General features: G+C 31.7%; 1 protein-coding gene across 1 annotated transcript in view; it reads right to left on the bottom strand.

Annotated features, from left to right (window-relative positions):
* Positions 1–26280, bottom strand: part of LOC127735298 (fibrillin-2-like) — a 116741-nt gene that overhangs the window by 32073 nt on the left and 58388 nt on the right. The window contains exons 26-49 of the mRNA XM_052245425.1: positions 25579–25704; positions 24614–24739; positions 23377–23499; positions 21308–21433; positions 20737–20868; positions 20038–20160; positions 19030–19152; positions 16097–16222; positions 15220–15342; positions 14708–14830; positions 13974–14144; positions 13443–13514; positions 12371–12490; positions 11124–11249; positions 9659–9829; positions 8644–8682; positions 7645–7773; positions 6703–6831; positions 6166–6291; positions 4950–5072; positions 3290–3415; positions 2674–2799; positions 1620–1745; positions 754–906 (exon numbers count right to left, since the gene is read on the bottom strand). Of these exons, the coding sequence (XP_052101385.1) occupies positions 754–906; positions 1620–1745; positions 2674–2799; positions 3290–3415; positions 4950–5072; positions 6166–6291; positions 6703–6831; positions 7645–7773; positions 8644–8682; positions 9659–9829; positions 11124–11249; positions 12371–12490; positions 13443–13514; positions 13974–14144; positions 14708–14830; positions 15220–15342; positions 16097–16222; positions 19030–19152; positions 20038–20160; positions 20737–20868; positions 21308–21433; positions 23377–23499; positions 24614–24739; positions 25579–25704 (2988 nt within the window). The remainder of the gene's footprint in view (positions 1–753; positions 907–1619; positions 1746–2673; positions 2800–3289; positions 3416–4949; positions 5073–6165; positions 6292–6702; positions 6832–7644; positions 7774–8643; positions 8683–9658; positions 9830–11123; positions 11250–12370; positions 12491–13442; positions 13515–13973; positions 14145–14707; positions 14831–15219; positions 15343–16096; positions 16223–19029; positions 19153–20037; positions 20161–20736; positions 20869–21307; positions 21434–23376; positions 23500–24613; positions 24740–25578; positions 25705–26280) is intronic.

The following is a 26280-nucleotide window of genomic DNA, read 5'->3' as shown; positions in this document are numbered from 1 at the left end:
AAATACAGTACACTTACTTCATATGTTAAACTCTTTGGATTAATTTACATCAGCAATCAATTTAAAGGTAATTTGTAAGCAACTATGATTGAGAAAATTATCTTATATATAATAAGAATGGCTTTAAAACAAATAAAATGTTCACTTATACAACTAGAAGTCATGATTTACTGATACTGAATATTGCCTTGTTAAAGTGAACCACTTCTCTGGTGTTGTGGTAGCACACTCATCAAGAGTGAAATGTTATAGGTTTGATCAAAAGCCATTTCAAACCAGACTCTAAACTGGTATTTTCTCTCTGTACACACAGCATTTAGGAGTTAGAGCAAAGACAGGCCAGTCATAATTATGCCTGGGTACTGTGACATGTCTTCATCTACACTGCAACCTCTTAAATTAACACACATTTAAAAAATTTGGCTCAGTGTAGTGGTTTAGTAATTTAGCAAGGTTTATATTTATGTTCTGAAAGTACTTACAATATTTGCTGCTTGTTCTTGCTTGTTAAAACTTTTAAGGTATGAGAATGGTTACAGTATGGCACCAGGTACTGCCTTTGTTAAAATCAGAAGTATAATTTACTGACAATATCTGTTGCATTGTTAAAGTAAGGGTAAGATTTACATACACCTGGCTTTGATTTGTTTAAGAAAACGTCAGATTTACTGTCACCATATGTTGGCTTATTTTCTACAATATTTCAATCAATACGCTTTCAGTCTATAAAATTTCCTACTTAAAAAGAGTTACCTTCTCCAGGTTTGGGACAAATCTCACAAAGTTCTGAGCTTCCCCAGGCTTCGCCTCGACTGCAGCAACATTTGGGACGTGTTGTATTTCTGGACCTTGGATCCAAACAACGGCCATTGGTAAATCTGTTGAAACAGTTACCTTCTCTTATATCTGTATATAAAAAGTAGTTGTGCATTGTGTTGTAATTTAAGGAATCTGGCAAAACTAACAATTTCTTGTGGATCAGTTGATTTCCTCAAAATTCATTGATAACTATCAAGATAAAGAACAACAATAAAACTTTCAAAATTTACAATTACTCATGATTTACTTTGTATAGTTGTCTCTTGCACAGTCAGACTATTATTCTTTTTTTTCAATCATTTTTTATGATTTGAGAATTATCAGAAATATTTCTGACACCCAAACAAGGTTTCATTCCTATAGATGAAGGTGACCTCAAGTTTTTCTTTTGTCCTTCAGTTACCAAGCTTTCAACATTTTAATTTTAAGTTCTGTTCAAATAATTTTGAGCTGTAAACATGTTTTCTAAATAATATAACAAGTTAAATTATATGATATACAGTAAAGATGAGAGAAATAAACCATACTGGACAAAATGGTAAACTGCATCAAACACCCAACAATGAACTCAACCAAGAAAAAATATTACTAACAAAGAAAACCAATAAAGAATAAGATATAAAGGCTAAAAGAAACCAAATTTGATGGACTAAACTAGTTTTCTGGGTACTTAAACTTCTCAACAATATATTAAGAACTTATCTATACCATATGTATTTATTAAGCATGAATTCATTTAATTCACAGGATATATTATGACATGTAGATATAGATGGGAAAATCATTTCATAAAATATTACCTAAGCAACTTCTACCATCCAATGTCATTAGTGACCCTGGAGGACAGATACATTTAAATCCACCAACAGTATTAACACATCTACCATTGGCACACAATCCTGCTTCTGTTAAACATTCATTCTTGTCTGAAAACATATATTCATACACATTTTTCAGAGAAAATAAAGAACCTTGTTACTGGTCTAATTTTTATGTAAAATAGCCTTAAAATAGTTAAAGATATCAAATATATATATCAAATAAACTTACATAATCAAAAGTCATCAGATCCCAGTCAAAGAAATAAGAAGATGTGAAGCAAATATCCATTATCAACTTTAAAAAAGCCAGCCAAAACTCATTCAAAGATTCTTTATCTAAGCATATGAACTATCACAATTGCTTTGTTGTGAAACATTTGATGTTCTAGTCTTAAATTCTACATTATAATTCTTGTAGGGTATTTGTAACCAGACTCAGTATGTTCTTTTTTGACCGGGCCCGATTTAGTGGTGTTACATCTCACAAAATCTTTCCAAACAATTTTTGCAAAGAATTCCGCTTGCTGGTGCTAGGGGTCGTCTTAAACTTGCAGTGAGGTGAGAGTTTTTTTGCTCCATATTGAAGGTCTCACTGTGACTTTGAGATGAAGAACAGCAATAAAAAGCTGTTCCTTTACTTTTTGTGTTTTTTGTTGTGCATGTACTGATTTTGTGTCATGGAAGGATACCCCATATCCTTTGTTTTTCTATCAAAATGTCCAATTTGTTGAAGAAAGGTAAAATCAGAAGAAAAAAGAAAAATTGGTAAAAATTCAATTACTATCAATGTGTCTGCATTAACTACAGTGATATATTTTACACCTTTATGCACACCAGAGTACACAAAAGGTGTTGATGGATTTCGTATTGATCATCATTAGTTTTCTGTTAAGTGCTTCATGGACTGTTTTTGTTTTTTAAATGTTTTTGTTTTTGTCACAGTTTTGTCTTTCACTTTACTAGGTTTTTGAGATACCCCTTAGTATTCTCTAACTCTTTTTACATGCGACTCTGTGGCCATTTAGGTACTTACCAACACAAAACTCTCCTGACTGGGACATAATATACCCATCATCACAGAAACATCTATAAAATCCATCTGTGTTCCTACATATTCCATTCCTACATATGTCTCGGTCCTCTTGACACTCATCCACATCTATCAACAAAATTCATAATTTATCTATACAGATATAAAGTTACTTTTTGTCATCGAAAACTCAGTATTCATAATATACTATACAGTGTATACCATCCAGTGATATTTGGAAGTCTTTCGACACTGACAAGACAAAATTACTGCTTCAACATAACTAACTTATGCAGTTTTCATCATCAATTGACTGATTCAAGAGTGCTTGTTACTAAAAATAAACACTTTCCACAGTAGTTATAAATTTTTTAGTCTGTACCATCTAGTGAATGTCTGAAACTAGTTTGGTATTGAGAAATATTTATAAATTACACATACAGTTGGTACAATCTAGTGATATTCTGAAGCCTTTAAAACCTAGCTATATACAGTTGGTACCATCTTACAACAATCTGAAGCTGGCTTGACACTGACAAGTAAACTTTCAATAACAGTGTTTATAAATTACCTATACAGCTTGCATATCTAGAAATATTCTGAAGTCTTTAAAACTAACCTATACAGTTGCTACCATCTGGTGACAATGTGAAGCCAACTTGACACTGACAAGTAAAACTTCCAACTGTGTTTATACATCGTCCATTCTGACACATTCCTACCTGGTTAAGGCACTCATTTACATCTACAAATATATATATTAAGTATTCATTCATACTGAGCAAAAAATACAGAAGCATTATTGGCACATTTGCAGAACTCATGGACTTGTAATATAAGTACTGTTTTTTGTGTTTGGTACTGTTTTGTTTTAGGGGGATGGAGACTGTAAAATCTGCTGAGAATTTATGTCAGATGATGGAAAACCAATCATTTGGCCCAAAATATCAAGTCTATGTGATAACATGAAAAAGAGCAAATTTTGGAGAATTTTCTTTTGAAACATTGACATTAAGGCTTTGGAAAATAAATGTATTTTTAAGTCTTAGTTTTAACTATGACTCATTGTGATAAGTCTATCAATAGATGCTGTGACCTTGACCTATGACCAAGTGACCTAAGAATATAGATCTTCTTCACCCTATGGGGCATTATGAAATGAACTTTAGGGATATCGTGTACTGTTAAAAATTCTATTCTCAGTTATATGAAAATCTCCAGACACTTTTGCCTATTAAACAGTCTTGTCTTCAAAGAATTTCTTTAGAAACCTTGGCATCAAACACTTTGGTCAATAGCATATGTCAACTGGCTTGGTAGACATATTTTTCAAAATAGACTATACAAATGCTAGTCATGTATTATTATTATAGTTATGTCCTCTGTAAAGGCTAATTTTCTTTTTCAATTTACAGCTGTTATCCTAATGCTAGCAATTTAAAGGTTTGGTTGGCTTGCTTGCATTGTTTGTATTAATGTTTGCTCAAGCATTGTAGTTAAGATTGACATCTGAAAACAATATCAAAAGGCGGAGTTAAACTTCTATACATAATATTTAAATTTGATTGGACATTATCAAATAATCAAATTTAGCTATATACAGGTTTAACTCTGCTTACTTATATTGTTTGCAGATGTCAATCTTAATAACAATGCTTGAGCAAACTTTAATACAAACAAAGCAAGCAAGCTAACCAAACCTGTAACTTGCTAGCATTAGGATAACAGCTGTAAAAATCATGATATTCTATATCAATAGATGTATAAAAAAGAAGATGTGGTATGATTGCCAATGAGACAACTCTCCACAAGAGACCAAATGACATAGAAATTAACAACTATAGGTCACGGTACGGCCTTCAACAATGTGTATACATTAAAATGATAGAAAAATATAACATAATGTAAACCAATTTCCTCCCTTATTTCTTCAGTTTATGATATAAGAGAATTAAACACATTAAACAGATTCTATTTATAACTATTCTTAATGTGCCTGTCCCAAGTCAGGAGCCTGTAGTTCAGTGGTTGTTGTTGGTTCATGACTGTCATTTTTGTTTTTCGTAAATTGTTTTGTTATAAATTAGGCAGTTAGTTTTCTCAACTGAATTGTTTTATATTTTTGATGTCTGGCCCTTTTCTAGCAGACTATATGGTATGGGTTTTCTTATTGTTGAAGGCCGTACGGTTGCTTATAATTGCTTACATCAACTTCATTTGAACTTTGATGGAAAGTTGTCTAATTGGCAATCATACCATATCTCCTTATTTTACAATACCTTCACAATCTCTGGATTCTGACAATCTAAAGCCTGGGTTACAATGACAGCTGAAATCTCCTTCCAAGTTTTCACATGTACCATTTCTACAAAATCCTGGTCTGGCCACACATTCATCAATATCTAATAAAATATGAAATCTTCAGTGTAAACTGTCTACAATTCAAGCAACCAGGAATGAAATAGCCATTGTTTACTGTCATACTTGCTAACAATTTTTTTCTCTAGCAGGAGAATATAAGTTTATACATTTATTTGCCATTTCCAAACAAAAATGATCTATTTTTCTTCATAATATAAACTTTTAACGATGAAATTTTTTTATCTTTCTGGAAATTTGCTTTGAACATAATTTTATGTCTGCTACTACACATGTTTAATTGTTCAAACCAATAATGCAGTTAAAGATAAATTAAATTGCTTGTTTAATTTAACTGATTAAATTTACCATAAATAAAAGTAACAGTGCTCCAATGTCAACTCTAATGTGCTTACAATGATATCTTCCATATAATTCTATTTCCAGGGCCTAACTCCTTTTAAAAATAGTTCCAGGTTAGAGTTGTCTTTTTGACACTATTGCTACATCTTTTTTTTATTAATATTGTATTTATTTTGTGTCATAGATCAAACTTATTCATTCAGTGTATGTTAACTAGTTTTTGTTTATATGTCTTTTTGATAGAGTTAAGCCATTTCAATTGATATTTTATGTTGTAATGTTACACTACTATCTCAGGTTAGGATGAAGGTTGGCGCCTGTTTAAATGTTTCAACCCGCTGCATTTGTATGCACCTGTCCTAAGTCAGGAGCCTGTTGTTCAGTTGTTGTCGTTTGTTGGTGTGGTTCATAAGTGTTTCTCGTTTTTTTTTATATAGATTAGAACGTTGGTTTTCCAGTTTGAATTGTTTTACACTAGTCATTTTGGGGCCCTTTAAAGCTTGCTGTTTGGTGTACGCCAAGGCTCCATGTTGAAGGCCGTACTTTGACCTATAATTGTTAACTTTTTATACATTTTGACTTGGATGGAGAGTTGTCTCATTGGCACTCATACCACCTCTTCTTATTTATAATAGAAGACCAAAAGGACAGGTATTTCCATGCCCGCTTTACATCCTTGTAGTGGCGAAAATTACATAAATAATGAAAATTTCTCTGAAATGATTTCCTGAAAGCCTTTTTTAAAACAGATATACATGTATATGTATAGCATACCTATACAAGAGTCCCTGTTTTGGTTAAGCCTATAACCAGGTCTACAGATACACTTGAAGCTGCCATCCAAGTTGGTACATTCACCATTGTTGCAGATTCCAGAAATATCCCTACATTCATCCACGTCTACAAATTAATCATTATATACTTAAAATATCTACAAAGATTTATAGTAGCTAATGTAGATGATTTCAAATGAATGATTTTTCATTGTGAGTGACACAATCAACATAAATTCACATAATTTAAGAAAATATTCACCTAAAAAAATATATTGTATGCTATTTGTATTTAACTTAACACTAGATGTTGTATAATATTGATCAAAGTCTGATAAACATCTAGAATCTTAAGAAATAACAATTGAACAAAATACCATCTCTTGAGTCAACAACACCATAGGCGAACTATCAAACACTTAAAAAACAAGTGTGTTATTTTTCATTTCAAGGATGTAAAGTTTTTTTACATTCTTAATATACCTATAAGTGGATTCACAACACTGTTTCTATGTAAGAACATGAATGCAAAACTTACCTTGACAACTGTGAAGGTCAGGGGTCAGTTTATATCCAGTGGGACACCTACAGAAATAACTTCCTTGAGTGTTCATACATTGTGATATACCAGCACATGGTGACAATTGTCTTCTGCATTCATCCTCGTCTGAAAATATGAAATTGTAAAAAATCTATATGCAATCTTTTGTACAGAATCAATCAAATCAACAAGGTTACAGTTACATATACATGTATACATTTCTATAATTCTTTGGCAATTCAACGCTTTCTGGACCCATTGTATGAAAAAATCTAATTAATGGGTTGTTGCCAATGATCTCAGAAGATGATTGGATGAGTTTAAGGGTCATAACCTCTGTCAGCTCACTGAATGAATCAAAGTGTAAGGTGTTAACGAAGTTGACAACTTTGTGGAATGTGGAAAGCACTCGAAGGGGATTTTCGTTAATTACAAAAAAATTATTTGATCATCAGTAGAGAAACAGATTCTTACATAGTCACTCGTGGATTATGGGATTTATCCAACCTTAATAGTTAAATTATCAATTTTTAAGTCCTTGACAAGGCTCGGACTTTAAAATTTGATAATTTAACTATCTCTGGATAAATCTGATAATCCACTGGTACCAATGTAAGAATCTATATATATATATACATCAAAAGTCTTTGTTATAAATACACAACATGATCTTTTAGTAACTATTGCTAAACTAGGAAAGACTTAGGAATTTAGTGACGTGTTTATGTTTAATGATTGATCGGTGTTTTAAAATATTTTGGCACTACAAGTACTGTATCCTTCACCATCAGCCAGTAATGAAATAAGATGTAAATTTGCATTTCTGTAGATAAATCATTTCCAATTTTCTCTAAATTTTAACAATTCTTAAGAATATAATATTCTTCCTTCACAATTACATGTAGCTAGATTATACAGGTAACCAGTATTATAATTTACCTTCACAGTTAAATGTTGTTGGATTATACAGGTAACCAGTATTACATTGACATCTGAAACTTTCTGCTGTGTCAAAACATTGACCATTCTTACATATGTTGTTTCCAAATATCTCACATTCATTTATACCTGAAAAATATATAGATCTAATCATATTTATTGAGTTCAAGTAAAACAAGACCAAAACTGGGTCTGGACCGACATCACTGTGTATAATGATTGAAATTTTAAACTACGGGAAACAAAACGTAGCTGCAAAGTAGACCTTAAAATTGCTTATATGTCACAAAACATTATCAAGTTGCAGACCAAATATAAAATCATTCCCAGTCATAGAAGCCAAGTTTTCTACTCAAGGTCTTTTGGCCAGACAGATGGGGAGAATGAGGAACGAAGTCGAGCAGTTTCTAGACCGGCCATTGTTGTTGGCAACATAGGTAAAAATATTACATATACAAAATTATGTACTTTACTTCAAACAAAAATAACTGGATGTGTTACAAAGCTGATATAAACTGAATAAATTTTAACTTTATATATCTATAGTTTATATATTTAAGCTTACTAAAACCTGTTCAAGAATTGATTGTAGAGGGTTGGGAGGGGGAGGGGAAATATTTAATTACTATTTTATGCTTGGCAGAATGAAAATTAGAGCTTTCCCACCCTTCCACACATTTATTTCTGGAACAGCCTTGACAAATTTGGTAAAGAAATATTCTAAATGTGCTGCTTTTGAAGAATCTTTTGGAATAGCTGTCACGTAAAAAAATATGATGTTACAAAATGTTATATTCTGCTAGGAAGCTAATTCCACATTTCAGTCATCATTGAAACAATACAATACCAAACCAACTACAAAATTTCTAAGTCTTTATTTTGAATGGACCCATTAAATCTGCAAGAAATTTTCCAAACCTTAAAAAAAGGGTATTTTTCAAAGAAATTGAAATAGAAATGTATTTCTTTTAATTAATCTTTACACATATATCTACTTACGACTAATATCTTTTGGTCCACATAGCTCACTATAGTCTCCTGCAAGTACAATTTACAATGGTCTAAATAAAAAAAATATTACCAAAAGAAACAAAAGATAAATCTAAACACAGCATAAGTGAAACAATTACTTAACTATGAGCAGACACAAATATTTTTTTCACATCTCTGATACAGTTATAGCAATAAAAGCTGGATCTGACCAAAAAGTTAACTAGAAATCATATATACTGTGGATTCATTTATTTTCGTAGGTACCAATTTTCGTGGATTGAGGAAAACTTGCATTTTCGTGGATATTTGATTTAGTGGTTTTACCAATCTCTGCATACAAAACCTATGAAAAATTTGTAATTCGTTGAACATTTGAATTCATGGTTTACTTGTACCTACGAAACCCACGAAAATTGATATCCAACAAATAATAATGAAACCACAGTAAATAACCAATGAAACTATTCTCATAACAGACTTTTTGGATTTTTTATTATTCTATGTTAGTCTGTCTTGTGATCTAATTAGTGTTTATTTAACAAGTTTTTCTTCACATGATTTTATTTAGTCATTTGACTTTTTAACAAGAATATGTTTCCATAAGACACGATGCACTGCTCACACTATCACATCACCATTTCAATGAGTAGTTAAATCAGCATCGAAACTTTAATTTGGCAAATATTTTTAAAATAGTTCACATCATAATGAATATGTGTATGAGAGATTTAAGTTGATGTGACCACATCCCATGGTAAAGTACTAGACTATTAACGAATGAATAGACAAACACACAAGACTAAAAACATAACGTCCCCCTACTAATGTAGTTGTGGCATACAAATCACTGTAAACTTCCAAGCTAATTGATTGATTGTTGAGCATGAATCAGTGATTCAGATCAAAACATGCTAGACAAAAAAAATGGTCGGATTTGCAAATAAAGTTCAATGGTTGTTTGGTATATATGTTTTTTCGAAACATTTTTTTTTTTACTTACTAAATTCTATTTTTAACCTACCAGTTCCAGCTTCTGGGCATACTTCACAGGGAGAATTCCAAGCTTTACCAAGTGAACTACAACAACACATCTTTTTGGTGACATTAGATGACAAAGGACTTTCACAAACCAGCTGGTATGGTCGTCTCAGCTGTGTAAAGTATGATGAATAACAGTTTCCTTTCCTCATATCTAAAACAGAAACATCTCATCATATAAGATCATATGTACTGTGGATTAATTTGTTTTCATGGATACTATTTATTCGTGGATTGATAAAAAGTTGTATTTTCATAGACATCTGATTTTGTGGTTTTGCAAAAGTCTGCATACAAGCATATAGAAAATGTGTACTAAGTTAAACATTTAAATTCATGGTTATCATTTACCAACGAAATCCATGAAAGGAGTAATTTAAGTTCAGTAAGGACCATATTTGGCCCAGATTATATAGTTCAATGTTTCAAGATAAAAAATGTTTTAAGTTGATGAAAAGACATGTAAGAAAGTTAAATAGGACTATTTTTGTCAAATTTATATTTTAAAACGTCGATTTTTACATCCCAAATAAGCCACAAATAGAGACTTCTGCGAAATTTGACAAAATCATCCGGATTTTAACCAAATTCAGGCCTAGGAAACAGAGTGCATACATAGACAAACAAAATATTCAAGTCAGATATGTAAAATGTTATAACAAACATTATTTTGAAAGATCTTTTCTGTCGACACATGCGATCTATGGATCCTGACTAAAAAATCAATGGAAATTTACCCATATTCATGGAAAATCAACATGAGTTCTATTTGTGACGTCATGAATAGAACGCAAGTACGTAAATTTTCAACAAAAAGACATATTTCATATCTAGTCACTGTATCAGCTATAATTCATTGTGATATTGGTCAATAAATCCTAATTTTGAAATTATAACTAAAAAAGGGGCCATCTCGAGCCTTATCGAAACTACTTCTTTGATATCCCACGAATCATAATGACTCTGCAATTTCCAATGAATTTAGTTTGATTTGTTTACTTTGTAATGGTGTAATATGTAAATCAGTTCAACTTATTTTGTTTTGATAATTAGTGTTTATATGACAAAGGATTTTCAGAGTAAATATTTAAACAAGTAATATAAAATAAGGAGATGTGGTATGGTTGCCAATGAGACGACTATCAAACAGGATACAAATGAAGCATATTTAAACAATGTAGGTAACACATTCTATTCTTATTAATATTTTATGATGGGTATGAGAGAATTTAGTATTGGTTAGTGAACTTGTATTCATTAGGTCACACTCATCCTTTGGCTGCCCACTTCGACCAATAATGTAAATGTCTGTAAAAATGGTTGATTTTTTGTTCAAAAACAAACATGTCATGTCTGTGGACAAAAAGTTTTTGTTCAGCAATTCCCATTTGAGTAATACTTCAAAATAAACTTTTGAATTCAAGCAATACATCTAAAATAAGACTTACCCATACAACCTTTCTCACCAATCATTGGTACATATCCATCAGGACACATGCACTTGAAGCTACCTTGTATATTAGCACATGTCCCTTCTCCACATAATGTAGGATTCTCTCTACATTCATCAATATCTATTTAAAAAAAAGCTCAATTAAACACAAAATTTGTTTAATTTCTTTTTATTTTCAGTATAAATATTAAATTCAAGAATTTTAAAACAGTTAATTTCCATCCTTGTTTGTCTTTACATGGGATTCAATCATGCCTTCCAAATGAAATCATTGCAAAGTATTTATGTATTCTAAAACCTATTCATTTTCAACACTGCAATAACATTCTGTGCTAATATGTCTCTTTCTTTAAAAATTTTACATTTACACATAAATTTACTGCCAGATAGATAGTGTGGCAAGCATGTAGATTGCAGCTAACTTTCCAAAACTCCCTGACTGTAACATATTGTAAATTTCATGTCTCTTTCAGATCAGTGGTTATCTTGTGGGTCCTCAAAGCTCTTCAACTTTGTACGTTATTAGGCATTTTAACTTTTTTGATTCGTGCATCACTGATGAATCTTTTGTATATAAAACATCTGGCATACAAGAGGGTGTGGATGGCCCAGTTTACAGAATAGAGAATAATGAGCAAAAAATATAAAGAATAGAGAAAAATGGCCTAAAAAATTAAAGAATACAGAATTGAAGGACCCCTCAATCAGACCCTCATACAAAATTTTAAGCTTGGTATCTTTGATGAGTATCTTGTATAATCCAACATGAAGGAAGCAGGACCTGCTCAATACCAAAACTTCATTTCTTATAGGAAAAAACATAATTTATTGAGCATCATTTATGTGGGAATGATACAACAGGCCCTGTTCACATATATGCCGAAATTTTTTTGTAAATATTTGAAAAATTTTGTGCCTTTGGAAAATCTTTGATGGTGTCTGTTTAATTTATTCACAACTTATTTAGGCTCTGGATGATTAACAGGTTGAAATATTTGATAGAAAGCCATCTTTTGTTGAAGATTGTATGTTGACCACTAGATGTATTTAGGTTATTTGTGTTGTCTCATAATGTATTCACTACAAATACTCTCATTATTCATAACTATTCTGGGTTTTTCCTATAAATAATACAATGCTACTAAAAATAACTATACACCTGTAACCCTGGAGTCTATATCCAGTAGGACGTATACAGATATATCCACCATAAGTATTCTGTGTCTACCAGACATAACATACCTATGCACCTGTGACGCTGGAGTCTATATCCAGTAGGACATATACAGATATATCCACCATAAGTATTCTGACATTCTCCACCTTCACATATACCAGAGATTTCTACACATTCGTCTATGTCTAACAAAATAAGGCAAACAGTTCATATCTATACAGAGCAACAATTATATTATGCGTTGTCATGTGCATTCTCAACACATTTTTTTTTTTACAAAAGAAGAGCTTTTAGATGTTCGATGTTCAATTGACAGTATCACTAATTGATCAACTGTTCTTTTCTAAACATACAGTTGCGAATATTCATGCATATTCAGAACAAAACAAATTATCGTTTTTAATTTTTGATGTAACATGTCTTCTGATTGGCTGAAATTTGTTTGTCTATCAGCTCATAAGACATAATTTTGTAATGTGACCGTGACATCATCAACATTTTTTCATGATTTACTCCTTAAAAATGGAAATTAGAATTAAGTTATAAGGAATGACTGTAATATTTTTTGTGTCTATTTGAAATAACCTCAAAAAATGTGGTGCACACTTTTAAATAAACAACTACTAGGTTTATTCAGTGTGCACCACATTTTTTATGTTATTTCTTCATAGACAGAAAAAAATATTACAGTCATTTCTTAATTATACCGTTATTTAGAGTTCAGTGCTTTTCCTCTACAGATTTTTATTGTATGCCTTTTATGTACATTTTATTATTTCACTTATCAAGATTAAAAGGGGCAGGGTTGAGATCTCAAACAAGTTTAACCTTGCCTATACATGCATGTGCCCGTCCAGAGTCAGAAATCTTGTCAGTGATTGTCCTATGTCATATCTGTTATTTGGAGAATAAAATTGGTCTTGATCACAGATTTTTCTTTGCTTCTGTTTAATTTATTCACAACTCTCATAGACTTGAGACAATTTAAAGTTCAACATGTTGTATAGACACCTGTCTATTGCTGAAGATTGTATATTGGCTCCTGAAAGTCATTTGGTTAACTCTATAGTCAGGTTGTTGTCTCATTGACATATACCCCATATTTTATATTAATACAGAACTACTGCTCATTCTTACCATCTATACCTCCTGTTGTGGTGTTTCCTGGTTTGAATCCTGGACCACCTGGACAGAGGGATCTATACTCAGCTAAAAATAAAAAAATATGATACTGTAAATTCAGAAATTATTGCGTTCATTTATTATTGTGATTTTTTAAGAATGGACAAAAATGTGGAATGAATTATTGCGATTTCAAGAAAATCTGCATAAGGACATATGTATCAGATATCATAATGCGAATTCTTATTATTGCGATCATCACCCAGTCGCAATAATTTCTGAATTTACAGTAATCATTTTGATAACTGTCTGTGATAATAACAGATATGGATAATACGGCTTTTACAAATGGATCATCATCAGAAAAAAACCTTGCATCAAATTTGTCTCTCTTTTTTTATTTATCTAAGGCTATCTTTCTTATTTAATCTGTCCATTTACTTTAAATATCATATAACTTAATTGGCACTGTTTCTGGAATATGAAGAAATTCTAGGAAGAATTTTTTAACTATAAAAACGGAGTTTTACGTAAATTTCTACTTACATGATCCATTTCTGGGACAGTGCTCACACATGCCCCTTGCTTCACCCCATCCTTTACCAACAGAACAACAACATGAAGATCGTAATAAGTTTGTACCAATCTCTCCTCTACATCTACCAACTCCTTGTGATACAGCAGGCCCTTCCAAGTAACAGGTACCAATTCTTAAATCTAAATTACAAAAATGTTTTAGCCAGTGGAATTTCATCAAGATTAGACATTGACAAAAAGAAAACTTTTTATTACTTGTAGCTTATTTTTCAAATATTATACTAACTATTAAGCACTTCTCTCCATAATCAGATTTTGAAATATGTCCTAACCCAAGACAACTAGGTTTTGGTTAGGACTTGCTTCTTTACTGAAAAACATTTCAAGAAATGCTTCAACTATGAACATATTCTTTAAGGTTTTTATTTATACAAATTTGAATATTCATTCAACATTCTAAGTTTTCTGTTCACTCCTACTACTGACTGCACTTAAGTAGCATTTTTGTTGAAATTTATAGGCAATTTCAATTTATCAACACTAAAATTTACAGTGAAAAATGTTTGCTTCAGTCATTAAAGTATGCTATTAATAGCACTTATCTAACATAGAGTCTTACCAATACATGCTGTTCCAGATGGTGTCAACGTAAAGTTTGGTGGACACTGACAGATGTACTTACCAATACAAGCTGTTCCAGATGGTGTCAACGTAAAGTTTGGTGAACTGACAGATGTACTTACCAATACAAGCTGTTCCAGATGGTGTCAACGTAAAGTTTGGTGGACACTGACAGATGTACTTTCCACTGGTGTTTATACACGTCCCATATCTACAGTTATCTGGGTTCAAACACTCATTTATATCTGAAAGTATGACAATATGTGTTGAACTTCTACAGATTCACCATTTTAAAACAATAAATAGAATTTAAATCAACTTTTTTTTATTTTACAAAAACGGCAATGAATCTTAATTAGTTTGTTAAAACCAAAAAGATTGTACTCTAATATAGTATATATGCTTACAAAAAAACCCCAATTTAAATGTGTAAAAATATTAGAAAGTTGAGGTATCAGTAATTATTATCTTATGTTATATTAAAATAAATTGCTACTATGTATGGTACTGAGGAAATGTCTTTAAGTCACCCATTTATCTCATACAGATCAAAAGATATCAAACTTTTTCCATCAGGTAAAATTGTTTTCAGGAACCAGTCTTTAAATAAAACATAATATAAGAAATAATGTACCTGTACAATTTCCACCTGTCTGGTCCAGTGTATAGCCCTGTTCACAGTTACATCTGAAGTGTCCATATGTATTCTCACATTGTCCATTAACACACAAGTGCTTGAATATACACTCATCAATGTCTGAAAATCAAACAAAACATGATGTGAGAACCAGTATAAAAATAGTCCATGTATTATATTAAGATTTTGGATAGGGACAGACATTTTGCCGTGCACCAGGCCACCTACAGATCCATTTTAGAGTTGTTGCAAGGGTTCTTAACGTGCAAAGTATGGCACTCTCTCAACACCAGGCATTGGATTTAACGTCCCCATTCTGACATGGCTGCAGCCTAATGGATGACCCACTTTGGCAAGGGTTTTACTGCTGGTCTGAAGAAGTCCAAAGTGACCATATTTCTGTTCCCCAGTCACCCTTGGGGGTGCTCATATGAACCTTGATATAATTTAAAAAAATGTTTACATGAAAGGTAGGTGAATATGCAATTTTCTACATAATTTACATTTCAAAGGGCATAAATCCTGTAAGAACAGTTGGTTGTAGCTGATTTTCAAAGTTGTCCAGGACAAGGCTGATTTAAATTTAATAAAATTCTGTCAAGAAATGAAGTTGTGAGAGCACTTACAAGACTGTAATCACTTCTTGACAACCCATTCAGTACCTTTTTTCCTTACAAAGTTACAGCTATAATAATAAAATCTTTAAACTTTTAATTAATAATTCAACTATAACTGTTAGAGAGGTGTAATGAGCATCTTGAAATTCCTACGACACACTATGATTTTTGTGAACAAATGGTCCTTGCATTTATTAATTTGTTGGTTTCTTGTTATATTTTTTTTTTATCTTAGCATAATATGACTAGATGGATACCTTGGCAAGCTTTCTCATCTTCTGACGTAGTAAATCCCATCTCACATTCACACCTATAACTGCCTGGAATGTTTATACATTGTCCATTCTGACAAGATAATCTGTCAACAGTACACTCATCCACATCTGCAAACATAAATCTTGATATACATAAATAATACACAATTATGGAGATCAAGATTAACTGAAAATGAGGCAAACACCAGCAAAATGTTCACTGGGTTATCTTGACTACTATATGGCCACAGACCACAATTAAATTCTCTATTAGTTCTTTATAATGTTTTGTTTCATTAAAAAAAATGCTCCGGTTCTTTTTGTCAAATATTTTGTGTGTGTAAAGTACAGTACTAGTCCAAACATATATCAAACATTCAGAAATATCGCTCCCCAGCATCTTACAAATTTAGCCAATACACATCCATACCCCTATGGACAAGTCAAGAGATGTTCCGAAAACTGTAAATATCACCTTTTTGCACCTGGCCTAATTACTCTTTCCATATCAAAATCAGTTAAAATACAACATCCAAAAGTTTATTTCATCTCTCTTCTTTCATTTCCATCCAAAAAAATCTAAGAAATGAGTGAGGAAGGGAAAGAAAAAAAATTAAGAAAAAATACACTCTAATTAAAAGGAACTATATTCGTGGACAACGAAAAGCGGGATCATTAATTGTGGTCCTTGGCCTATTAGGGGTCTAAACCTTGACCAATTCTAATAAAACTTGGTATGATTTAAGCTTAGTGTATTATGAAACAGTTTATAAAGTTTCAAAGCCATATGATACCAATTATAAAAATTGTGGCATTTTTCATATCTGAACTTTGGGTGCTGAATTGTGGCGTTGAATTAGAATAATTTCAACTATCAAATTTGGGCTTCTAAAAACCAAAATATACCAAAACTTACACTTTTTAATGTCTCTATGTATAAGTTATCACCTATTAAAAGCAACAGATAGCATACTTCATGTTTCAGACTTATAAAAAATGGCCAGAAGTAAATTTCATATGGGCCTGTGCCAAAAAATAGAGGTTTTCAAATGAAGTGAGGCCTTATATGCAATGTAATATTTTTCACTTACCACAATTTTCTGAAGTTGCTAAGTTATAAAAAAACCTTTTACATGTTATAAATGTACTTTTAATGGAAATATAAGTTTCAAATAGCATAACACATGTGAATAAAATGGTCTTCAGCAATGTCAAGCTTAAAAAAACAGGTTGTCAATTTAGGTCGTTCCCCACATTTGCATATTAAAAAGCATATAAATGATATGGGAGATGAAGATATGCTTCTTTTTGCTCAAATCTTTGCTCAGATATGATAAAACATGGAGCCTGGATGTAACAAGACTGTCACTTTCAACTATATATGTAGACAGTATGATCTAATGCAAAGTTATTTACTTTACTTTTTAAAACCGGCATGAAATTTCAGCCTCAAAAGGCCAATATTTTAACCACTAGCTATCAAACAAAAGAAAATAAAGGTAGTCTGTGAAACAGACAAGGTCAAACAACCAGTAATAAGTGCTTTTGATACAGTTTCAGTGAAATCTGCTAAAAGGAATTCAACTTGTATGTGCATAGAACCTCATTTTTCACTTGCTTCATACTGACCGTTAGACTAGGACCATTAAAGCAGCACATTTTGCACTCTTATTCTGATTTTATCTACTTTTTTTGTATGTTTAGTGTTCAAAAATGAGTTAAACATCTACATTAGATACCACAAACACAAGTAGAAAATCAGAAAAACCTGTGAGAGAGAAAGTAAGCATGCTACTTTTGTAAAAATATTGAAACAACTGAAAAAGTTCAATTTTGGGCATGTAGGCTGAAATGTCACTTTTTTACAAAATTTCTATCAAATAAAAGTGGAAATCATTTATTCTCATGTAGTTTGACAAATTAATACCAATAGATCATTCAGGGAAGTTGTCAAAGTACAAATTCAATATTTCCTGAATTTCACCTCTTAGGCCACAGACCACAATTAAATTCTCTATTAGTTCTTTATAACGTTTTGTTTCATTAAAAAAAATGCTCCGGTTCTTTTTGTCAAATATTTTGTGTGTGTAAAGTACAGTACTAGTCCAAACATATATCAAACATTCAGAAATATCGCTCCCCAGCATCTTACAAATTTAGCCAATACACATCCATACCCCTATGGACAAGTCAAGAGATGTTCCGAAAACTGTAAATATCACCTTTTTGCACCTGGCCTAATTACTCTTTCCATATCAAAATCAGTTAAAATACAACATCCAAAAGTTTATTTCACCTCTCTTCTTTCATTTCCATCCAAAAAAATCTAAGAAATGAGTGAGGAAGGGAAAGAAAAAAAATTAAGAAAAAATACACTCTAATTAAAAGGAACTATATTCGTGGACAACGAAAAGCGGGATCATTAATTGTGGTCTTTGGCCATATGGCCTCCAACATCAACCACCATTGTTTTCTTGTGATAACCACTAAAATTGTATTTAACAAAAAATATAGCTGTCCTTAAAAATACTTGCATCATATTAAGCAATAAACTATTACCATTTGTATTTAATTATGTATAAAAAATAGAGAATGGAAATGGGGAATGTGTCAAAGAGACAACAACACGACCAAAGAGCAGAAAACAGCCCAAGGCCACCAATGGGTCTTAAACACAGCGAGAAAATCCCGCAACTGGAGGTGGGCTTCAGCTGGCCCCTAAACAATAATGTATACTAGTTGTATCTTTAGAAGCTATGTATGGGAGTAATTGATTATTTATAATGTTTGTGAAGTTTTCCTGTTGTTCTATTGTTTGACAACTGATATCAATATGGACAATCAACATCAACAGTGACAATATAGTTGGTAGAAAACTTGACAAGGAATGACCCCTTTTTCTATCACTGACTTTAAAGAAACAAGTTAAAACATACCTCTACAATGGAACCCATCACCAGTATAACCATCATCACAAACACATCTAAAACTGCCTGGTACATTTACACAGGTGGCATCTATATCACAGCCACCGTTGTTACGTGTACATTCATTTACATCTATAAAGAAATGAATATCAAATGATTAATAAAATATATTTCATATCAACCATTTTTATTCTTCCTAACTAATTTTTACTTCTTCGAAGATGAAACTATCATTCAGTTTCATAATTAAGCTGAATTTATATACATAAAGATGTATCTTATTACATGAAGGCATATCAGAAAATCAACTCAATTTAATCAAAAGTTTAAAATAAAATACTGGACAAAAAACATAATTATGCACAAGTTTTTTCTTCTTTAATATTTGATATAAAGGATTACCTAGACAAGCATGTGACTACTTACATCTATTAAATCTTACCATACAAGTAATTTCATTTCAATAATAGCCAGGTTTATATATACCTTACCTCTACAAGTGAACTTGTCTCCACAACATAATATTTTTTTTTAGAAACTTTAGATTTGTAAATAAATCTGTAAAAGATAATTGCCAGATTTACTTGAGCCTTACCACTGTAAGAAGATTTTACTCCATTATTGTGATTTCATTAATTTTTTCGTGGGTACCAGTTTTCGTGGATTCCGGAAAAATTGTCTATTCATGGATATTTGATTTTGAAGTTATAACAATGTCTGCGTACAAGCATATAGAAAACTTACACTTCACTGAACACTTAAATTTGTGGTTCACCTTTACCCACGAAATGCAGGAAAATGGTATCCGACGAATATTAATGAATTCACAGTATCGCAAGATAACAAATGTTAGGCTAGAAACCTCTGCTATTAAATGTGTCTCTATTATATGGAAGTACCTATTAAACTTAACTTACTCCCCACAAATAAAGCTATCCCAATACAGCCAGAATTACACAAACCTTACCTCATGACCTAAATTCAACACCACTATAGCAAGGTTAATATGAACCTTACCTCTACAGGTAAATCCATCACCACTATAGCCAGGTCTGCAGTCACACTTAAATGAACCAATGGTATTGATACACACTGCCTGTGGATCACACCTAGCTGAACCTTCAGTGCATTCATCCAGATCTGAAATAAGCGTAAAATGTGTTCGTTATTTCATTAATTTCCTATAAGAGTTTGCTGCAGCCAATAACTTGTGCAAAAACTGTTATAAATTCAATTAAATAATGAGCATCTAAAATGCAATCCTTAAAGATATTATCACACATTGAAATAGGAGTTGATGGAACAAAAGAAATACAGTATCTTTGCTGTATATTTATAGTTCATATAATCCTGTTTTTACATACCTATATATCTTGTATCATTTGTAGAGCATAGAATTTCTACATACCCATATGCTTTAGATCACTTGTAGGTCATAGTATTTCTAAATACCCTTACACCTCGGATCACTTGTTAGTCATAGTATTTCTACTTACCAGTACATTCTGGATCACTCGTAGGTCATAGTATTTGTACATACCATTAAACACTGGATCACTTGTAGGTCATAGTATTTCTATATACCCTTACACCCTGAATCACTTGCAGGTCATAGTATTTCTACATGAATGTACACCCTGAATCACTTGTAGGTCATAGTATTTCTACATGAATGTACACCCTGGATCATTTGTAGGTCATAGTATTTCTACATACCTGTACATCCTGGATCATTTGTACTTTCTTTGACAGAATATCCTGGATCACATACACAGGTAAATGATCCATGTGTATTTCTACATTGTCCATTTCTACAGAAATCCTTTCCTAAGTTGCATTCATCTATGTCTGAAAATGTTTTAAACATTAGTCAATGAATCTATAGGACATTGGATTTGGATTGCTAATAAATAGCTATATCTGATTGATTGATTGTTGATTGTTTTACGCCACATCAGCACAAAAAGGCTATATCCTTGCGAAGCTTTATCTGAAGTTTAACCCTAAAGCTCTATCTACTGATATCTTTGACTACTGTTAAGCTGGACAAAAAATCTGTGCTAGAATGGGAAACAACCAAATTTTTACTTATCTTAATAAATTCCACAAAAAATAAGTAGCACAAAATTTTTACAAACTGCTTTTTTTGCAACTTTTTCAAAATAAAAATTACCGAAAGGATTCACACAGGCATTGGTTCACCAGACGGAGTTTAATTTTTCAAAATAAGTTCCAAAATATTTGATATTTTTGATTGCAAAAAAACTTGCTAATAATTTCAGCATACCTATACAATTTTTGTTATCATCAGTAGGAGCTAGACCACCCAGACAAGTACATCTATATGACCCTTGTAGGTTGGTACATCTACCACTACTACATATGTCTGGGTTCTCCTTACATTCGTCTACATCTGAAACAAAAAGTGTGTCATCAAATTAGGTTAACATATTATATTTATAAATCACAAGAGTGCACATGCTGAAATGTCTCGCCTTCTTTACTAATCATTGATATTATGTTGATAGTCCTAAATATAAAGCTTTACTACAACTATCACATAAACTTAACATGATCCAGGAAAATGAGGTCAAGGTCATATAAACCAAACAAGAAATACATACACCATACAATCATTCAATACACTAAATATAGTTGACCTATTGCTTATAGTTTATAAGAAACAGACTTAACCCTGAAAACTAAACATTGACCAATGAACCATGAAAACGAGGTCAAGGTCAGATGAACCATGCCAGGCAGACATGTACAGCTTACAATTCTTCCATACAACAAACATAGTTGACTTATTGCTTATAGTTTAAGAAAAACAGACCAAAACACAAAAACTTAACACTGAGCAATGAGCCGTGAAAATGAGGTCAAGGTCAAATAAAATCTGTGAGACTGACATGTACATCATAAAATATTGCCATACACCAAATATAGTTGACCTATAGTTGCATGTAGTATTAGAAAAAAAGACTAAAACTCAAAAACTTAACTTTGACCACTGAACCATGAAAATGAGGTCAAGGTCAGATGACACCTGCCACCTAGACACGTACACCTTACAATCATTCCATACACCAAATATAGTAGACTTATTGCATACAGTATAAGAAAAACAAACCAAAACACAAAAACTTAACTATAACAACTGAACCATGAAAATGAGGTCAAGGTCAGATGACACCTGCCAGTTGGACATGTACATCTTACAGTCCTTCCATACACCGAATATACTTTTGCCTATAGTATCTGAGATATGGACTTGACCACCAAAACTTAACCTTGTTCACTGATCCATGAAATGAGGTCGAGGTCAAGTGAAAACTGTCTGACGGGCATGAGGACCTTGCAAGGTATGCACATACCAAATATAGTTATCCTATTACTCATAATAAGAGAGAAATTAACATTACAAAAAATCTTAACTTTTTTTCAAGTAGTCACTGAACCATGAAAATGAGGTCAAGGACAATGAGGTCAAGGACAATGGACAATGGACAGACGGAAACTTCGTAACATGAGGCATCTATATACAAAGTATGAAGCATCCAGGTCTTCCACCTTCTAAAGTATAAAGATTTTAAGAAGTTAGCTAATGCCGCCGCCTCCGGATCACTATCCCTATGTCGAGCTTTCTGCAACAAAAGTTGCAGGCTTGACAAAAAACTAAAAGGCACAAGAAATGTTTTAAAAAAGTATCTCATTGATGTGTAAAATTATTCTGATTCAAATTGAAGTTCTATCCACTTTTTTATTTTTTTTTTTTCTATTTTACCAATAACTGAAATGTACAAAAATTGATTCTTATATTATATCCGAACTTCTTATGCTAATAAGGTGACTAAGGGATCCTTAACAAAATCAATAGAAAGATAAAATATTGCCAAAATGCATTATTCGTTATGCTATTTGAAATCATAATAAAAATTATATGAAACCTACCTTGTTTTTTTATCTGGAGGTTGTGCAAATTCTCTTTTTTATTTTGTAAGGGTAAGAAAGGGGAAAACTATTATACAAAAACAAAGTCTAATAAATTATATAATTTTGAAATATTCAACTTTCATTGAAGCAATATTTTGAACCCCAAAATATTTTTATGAACTTTTAAAGTTTTTCTGTAGGTTTAAATCTTGAAAAAATGCAAAATTTTTAAAGAGTAACTTGGACATCTCTCCATAGCAATGTCATCTCTACATAGCATGTTACAGATTGACTTATTGGTGTCATCATGAACCAGATTAAAATCTAAATTCCATTATTTGTAGGTCTCAAGAATCTTTCAAGGATCACCAAATAATATCTAATTAAACATTTTATAACAATATATCTATCAATGTATACCTTGGCAAGACCTCTGATCTGGTAGTAAGATGAAGCCAGGTTTACATCCACAGGTGAAGGATCCTGGAGTATTTATACAGATAGCTTGACATCCACCATTCCTTACAGCACACTCATCAACATCTGTAAATATAACCTTACTTGACAACATATTCACCTTTGAACTACTTTGTGTATACTGTTTTCCTAGTGCAGTTCCAAAATTTATTGGGTGGGGGATGGACAGTTGATCCTTCATACTTTTGGAAGTGTTACTGTCATTCACATTCATGTGAATCAAGCAAATTACCAAATTAACACTATGTTATATTTTTGAAGGGGTTTATTACCAAGATGCTTATATAGTTCTAAAATTTGACCATTTGCTTGAAATTTTTAAGGTTTAATGATTTTTATTACTTTATGGTTGTGAAATACCATTTTTCACAGAATGAAGTTAGAAAAGATGGTCATTTGTTGCTGTAATCACAAAAACATGTAAACATCAGGAAATAGGAAAATGGCAATTCCTGTTTGAATCCAGATGTATTTCAGTTATGTTTTAAACAGAATCAATTCAATTTATCCTGCAATCAGCCAACTATTGTACAAAAAACAGGTACACAAATAATTTTTAGTTTATTTTGTACTTGTACCAATAGTCTCCTGTTACTCCGCTCCCATGTTGCGCAAACAGTAATGTGAATATTTTTTTGCGTAACAGTACATTTTGGGGTCCTCTTCGCAGTTCACGTTTAAACTATGTTGATTTCTTTGAAAAACCAGAAGCAACTATTTGGATTAAAACAACCAAACCGTACATTGCTGGGTGTAAATTACAGGATAAAAACAATATCTGCACATTGTTGTAAAATATAAAATTTATTTGTACGAGCTTTAGAAACAGGACAAACAGTGAGGCTAGACGACTATAACTTATTGTTTATTTTCCCTATTGGAATTGGGAATTTTTTTTTTTTTTAATTTCTTAAATATACATTTTTAATTCATATTCCCTGAAAGACTATTTTAACTACAGCATATTTTTACCTAAGCATGATGTATGTTGAGCATTAGGCTGATATCATGAAAGACTTTAACTACAGAGTTATTTTTACCTAAGCATGATGTATGTTGAGCATTAGGTTGATATCATGAAAGACTTTTTAACTATAGAGTTATTTTTACCTAAGCATGATGTATGTTGAGCATTAGGCTGATATCATGAAAGACTTTTTAACTACAGAGTTATTTTTACCTAAGCATGATGTATGTTGAGCATTAGGCTGATATCCATCCAGACATCGACACTGATATCCACCCATATAATTCTCACAGATACCGTTAGTACAGATACTGCTGTCTTCTGAACATTCATTCACATCTGTAAATAGAAGTTAAAACATATTGAAAGATTCTGTTAGACATACGGTGGATTCATTTATTTTCGTACGTAGCAATTTTTTTAGGATTGAGGAAAACTTGAATTTTTGTGGATATTTGATTTCATGGATTGAGGAAAACTTGAATTTTTGTGGATATTTGATTTCCTGGTTTTGCCAAAGTCTGCATACAAGCCTATAGAAAATTTGTAATTTGTTGAACATGTAAATTTGTGGTTCAACTGGACACTTGAAATCCAGAAATTTGGTACCCTACTAATTATAAAAAATCCACAGTAAGACAAAAATTGGTTCATTTATGAAACAAAAACTGTAGACAGCAAAAATGATCAGCAAGATAAGATCTACAAATAATAACAAAATGTAGATCTTAAGAAGATGGGGTATGATTGCCAATGAGACAACTCTCTACTACAGACCAAATGACGTGTAATCAACAACTATAGGTCACTGTATGGCCTTCGACAATGACCAAAACCCATAACTCAAATTAAGCTATTAAAGGCCCAGAAATGACAAATGTTAAACAATTCAAACAAGGAAACTAACGGCCTGATTTATGTAAACATTACCTATATTGTCACTTGACTCAAGTTAAAAGGTCTTGAATTTATCAATTTTTAGTATTTATTCTTACAGAAACTAATACTATAACTTTTTAAAATCAAAATTAATTGATTAATAAATGTCTACTATTTTGTAACTGTGTCACTGATGCCTATACAATATCTTCTTACTTTCATACATAAATAATTGTGGTAATACTGCTACATTTTTGAACACTGAGCCACTACACTAAATAAAATCCTAATGATGTTACCTCTACATGATCGTCCATCTGGTGACAGTATATGACCTGGTGGACAATGACAGATATAACTTCCTGGTGAGTTTTCACATGTACCTCCTGTACATATATTTGGCTGGGTCTGACACTCATCAATATCTGAAACATATATTCAAATACTAAAGGTTAGAAGGGTCTTTTTGGTTTTCATTTCTTTTGATTGTTTTCTTACATATATGTATATCCAACATATCATTATATTCATATTAAATATAAGTATTGCTGTAAGAAAGTTATAACTTTATTTACAAACCTGTGTAAAAAGGTAAATTCAGTATGCAAATCAATAAGAGAAATTGATCTGCAGATGGTAAATTAAAAAAAAAAATTCACCTGAATATATAAATAAATTACCAACAGGACGTTTGTGCTTTTTTACCTGTAACACGATAGGACATTTGTGCTTTAAATTTTGATACACCTGTATCAAATTGATTGGACATTTGCACTTTTTACCTATAGTCGTCAACCTGTAATTTTAATGAGTTGTAATCATTACGTAAATAAATTCAACTTATATTTGTGGTTCGTTAGTTCACATTGACACAGTCTTAAACATAGAGTTTAAAGTTATAGACTAGCAAAGGAAAATAATGTATATGTCACGATGAATTTTTATGATCCTGTGATGACCATACGTGTCTTTATTGTCTTTAGAATGTTTACTTTTATCTA

This window comes from Mytilus californianus, unplaced genomic scaffold (genome assembly GCF_021869535.1).
Source record: "Mytilus californianus isolate M0D057914Y unplaced genomic scaffold, xbMytCali1.0.p SCAF_3, whole genome shotgun sequence".
Classification (NCBI taxonomy): Eukaryota; Metazoa; Mollusca; class Bivalvia; order Mytilida; family Mytilidae; genus Mytilus; species Mytilus californianus.
Note: the sequence above shows the minus strand (reverse complement) of the source record. Positions and strands in the feature narration are given on the sequence as shown.